The 3,002-nt window shown below is 38.3% G+C and overlaps 1 protein-coding gene across 2 annotated transcripts in view; it reads left to right on the top strand.

The window, feature by feature from the left end:
* The window catches only part of LOC107678532 (calcium-activated potassium channel subunit alpha-1-like), a 196,880-nt gene that overhangs the window by 122,464 nt on the left and 71,414 nt on the right, over positions 1 to 3,002 (top strand). For both annotated transcript variants that reach the window (XM_016473814.1, XM_016473815.1), the window contains one exon: positions 2,592 to 2,701. In XM_016473814.1, coding sequence (XP_016329300.1) covers positions 2,592 to 2,701 — 110 coding nt within the window. The remainder of the gene's footprint in view (positions 1 to 2,591; positions 2,702 to 3,002) is intronic.

Genomic DNA, 3,002 nt, shown 5'->3' with positions numbered 1-3,002 from the left:
TGCATGCATAAATAAATAAATAAATAAATAAATAAATAAATAAATAAATAAATAAATATTATCAGCATGTTTAATGTTCAATAATCATGAGGTAGATCCTTTAACTTTAATTGGCAACCATAACAAAGCCTCTCTAGTGGTATAGAAAATTTCTAGCAAACATTTCTTGTGCTTGTGTGTAGGCTTAAACAGCACAGGTATTTTTGTAGGCTTTCGTCTGAAATATCTTCAGTCAGTTTCCATCAGCAATTTCACATAAGGCACAGTGATACCCAAAATAAGACAACACAGACAATGTGTGAGAGTGTAAGGGCAGTCTGTCTGCTGCAGGAGCGAGGTTAGAGAGGGCCGGTGGAGTAGACAGCAACATGACTGATTTGAGTGGGCATTCAGGAAGCAGAGCAGAAGGGTGTTACCGAGAGGTGTTAATGAGACCCACACCCCAGAGACGCACACATTCACACAGCCACAAACACATTTGCATTATATCTGTTGTCCTAACTATAAATCTGTGATGTGTTGTGCCATTCGCTACAAATAAAACCACAAGAATGTTCAGCATGAATATTTTATCTCTTCAGGTTTAACAAAAAAGCAGTAAGCAGAGGGGTTTTGGATCGGGCTCTCTAGAGGGACTGGAGGAAATAATTGTTCAGTGGGTGCGAGAGAACACGCCCGCAACACTTACATCAGCACTGACAGGCAGGGCGCAAACGCACGGGGTAATTTAGGGAGCCTGCAGTAAATGGCTGCCATCTCTTTAGGACTAAATGACAAATCTCTACCCATTAGTGCCGCCCTAAAAGATGCCTGCCCAGAATGCAAGTGCTCTTAGCCTGGCAGTGGGAAAGGGAGTCGGGCCTGGCTTTGAAAGCGTTTTTCTTGACTGTCTGTCAGACAGACGTTGGCTGGGTGAGATGGCTGACTAATGGCAGAGTGTTTGCCTAATAGCCCTGCTGCTTATCACAGCCCCACCCGCCCCACATCCTGAGACGCATGTAATGAGAGGATGATGAAGAGACCAGCTGTGAGCTCAGACACGGGAATATGCCTGGCCTTTATTCTCGAAGTCTGACAAAGTTTGAAATGTTACAGGTGTGAAAAAATGAGAGAGCAACTTCAAAGTGTAAGGAATGTTTAAGCTGTGTTTTGCATGAATGTTACTCATGGTATGAGACTGTGCACAATGCAACTTTGGGATTATTCACCTTAGTCAGGGTAGATGCCATATGTAATTTGATGCACATGAAAACAAGGCTTTGAGGGAAATAATTATATACCATACATTTAGTAGATACACTGCCTCATTTTCTCAACCTATGTTTTCTAGAGCTTTTTGTTCACTGGAAGATTTTTGGAAAGACATGTTTGTAAAAGGACAGTTCACCCAAAAACAGTCGTCAGTTATTTACTCTCATGTTATTCCAGAACCATAAGACTTCAGGGTAACACTTTACTTGAAGGGGTGTGCATAAGACTGACATGGCACCTTCATAATCATGACATGACACATGTCATGAATATGAAGGAGGTTTTATGCATGTTTATGACAACTGTCATTAAGTGTCATTCGCTCAGTTATGTCATTTTTAATGCAAATATGACATTATTTCACCTAACCCTACCCCTACCCTTACCCCTAACCATAGCCCATACCAAAGACATCTCAAACAATGTCATCTTTGCATTAAAAATTACATAACTGAGCGAATGACACTTAATGACAGTTGTCATAAACATGCATAAAAAACCTTCATATTCATGACGTGTCATGTCATGATTATGTAGGTGTCATGTCATGATTATGAAGGTGTCATGTCAGTCTTATGCACACCCCTTCAAGTAAAGTGTAACCGACTTCAGTAGTATTGATTTCAGTGCCTCCACTGAAAATCCATTACACCAAAACTTTCACACTTTAAAAAGTTCATAAAGGAATTGTAAAATTAATCTGTATGAATCAAGCTATTTAATCTAAGTCTTCTGAAGAGACACATTTAATATGAAAAACAGATTTATTCACATAAACACATGTACATAGTCTACATCAAATATGGTAAACAAACCTCATTGTTTTTGTTTTTTTGCATCAAACTTTCCACTTACCATATTTAACGAGCTCTATGTATGAGTTTTTGATCAGTGTTTTTATGTGAATAAAAGCCTACATTTAATCTATTCAATCTCAAAATCTTCTGAAGAGACACAATTCCTTATATAATATAAAGCAATTGTGTCTTGTCAGAAGACTTGGATTAAAGTGCTTGATTCATATGGTTTTCTTTTATAATTCATTTATGGTTTGGTGGAATGGATTTTTAATCGAGACACATAAATCACTCAGGTTTCATTAAAAATATCTCAATTTGTTGATGAGCAAAAGTTTTATGGGTTTAGACAGGAAGTTGAGCAAATGATAACATAATTTTCATTTTTGAGTGAACTATCCCGTTAAGTCAGATATAATTTTCTTGAGTCTTGTGTAAAAATGTTTAGACATGTTCTGATTGCTATCTAGCCATTCCAATAAAATGAAATATGTTGTCCTCCCTGACTGTGTGTATCTGAATCCAACTGTATTTTCTGTGCAGATTGAGGAGGACACATGGCAGAAGTATTATCTGGAGGGAGTGGCCAATGAAATGTACACTGAGTACCTGTCCAGTGCCTTTGTGGGGCTTTCATTTCCTACAGTTTGTGAGTAAGTATGCTTCTGCTCTAAAGCATGGGAGCTTTACAGCATGTCGTTACTCTGTATACAAGCACATTGTAGTAAATATCATAAATTATTGCCTTTTAATATACTGCCAAATTTACTGCAGACCTGAACTATCACATGTCCTAATTTTGTTTGTCCACACTGAATGCGAAACTGTTACTTGACACTAGGGCTGCACGATAAATCGCATGCGATATTTAACGCGCATCTTGTCAGAAAGCCGGTTCTGTAATCAGCAGTAAATCTCCATCACCTGCGGGCTTTCACATTGAGCAGCATTAAC

This window comes from Sinocyclocheilus anshuiensis, unplaced genomic scaffold (genome assembly GCF_001515605.1).
Source record: "Sinocyclocheilus anshuiensis isolate Anshui unplaced genomic scaffold, SAMN03320099.WGS_v1.1 scaffold536, whole genome shotgun sequence".
Classification (NCBI taxonomy): Eukaryota; Metazoa; Chordata; class Actinopteri; order Cypriniformes; family Cyprinidae; genus Sinocyclocheilus; species Sinocyclocheilus anshuiensis.
Note: the sequence above shows the minus strand (reverse complement) of the source record. Positions and strands in the feature narration are given on the sequence as shown.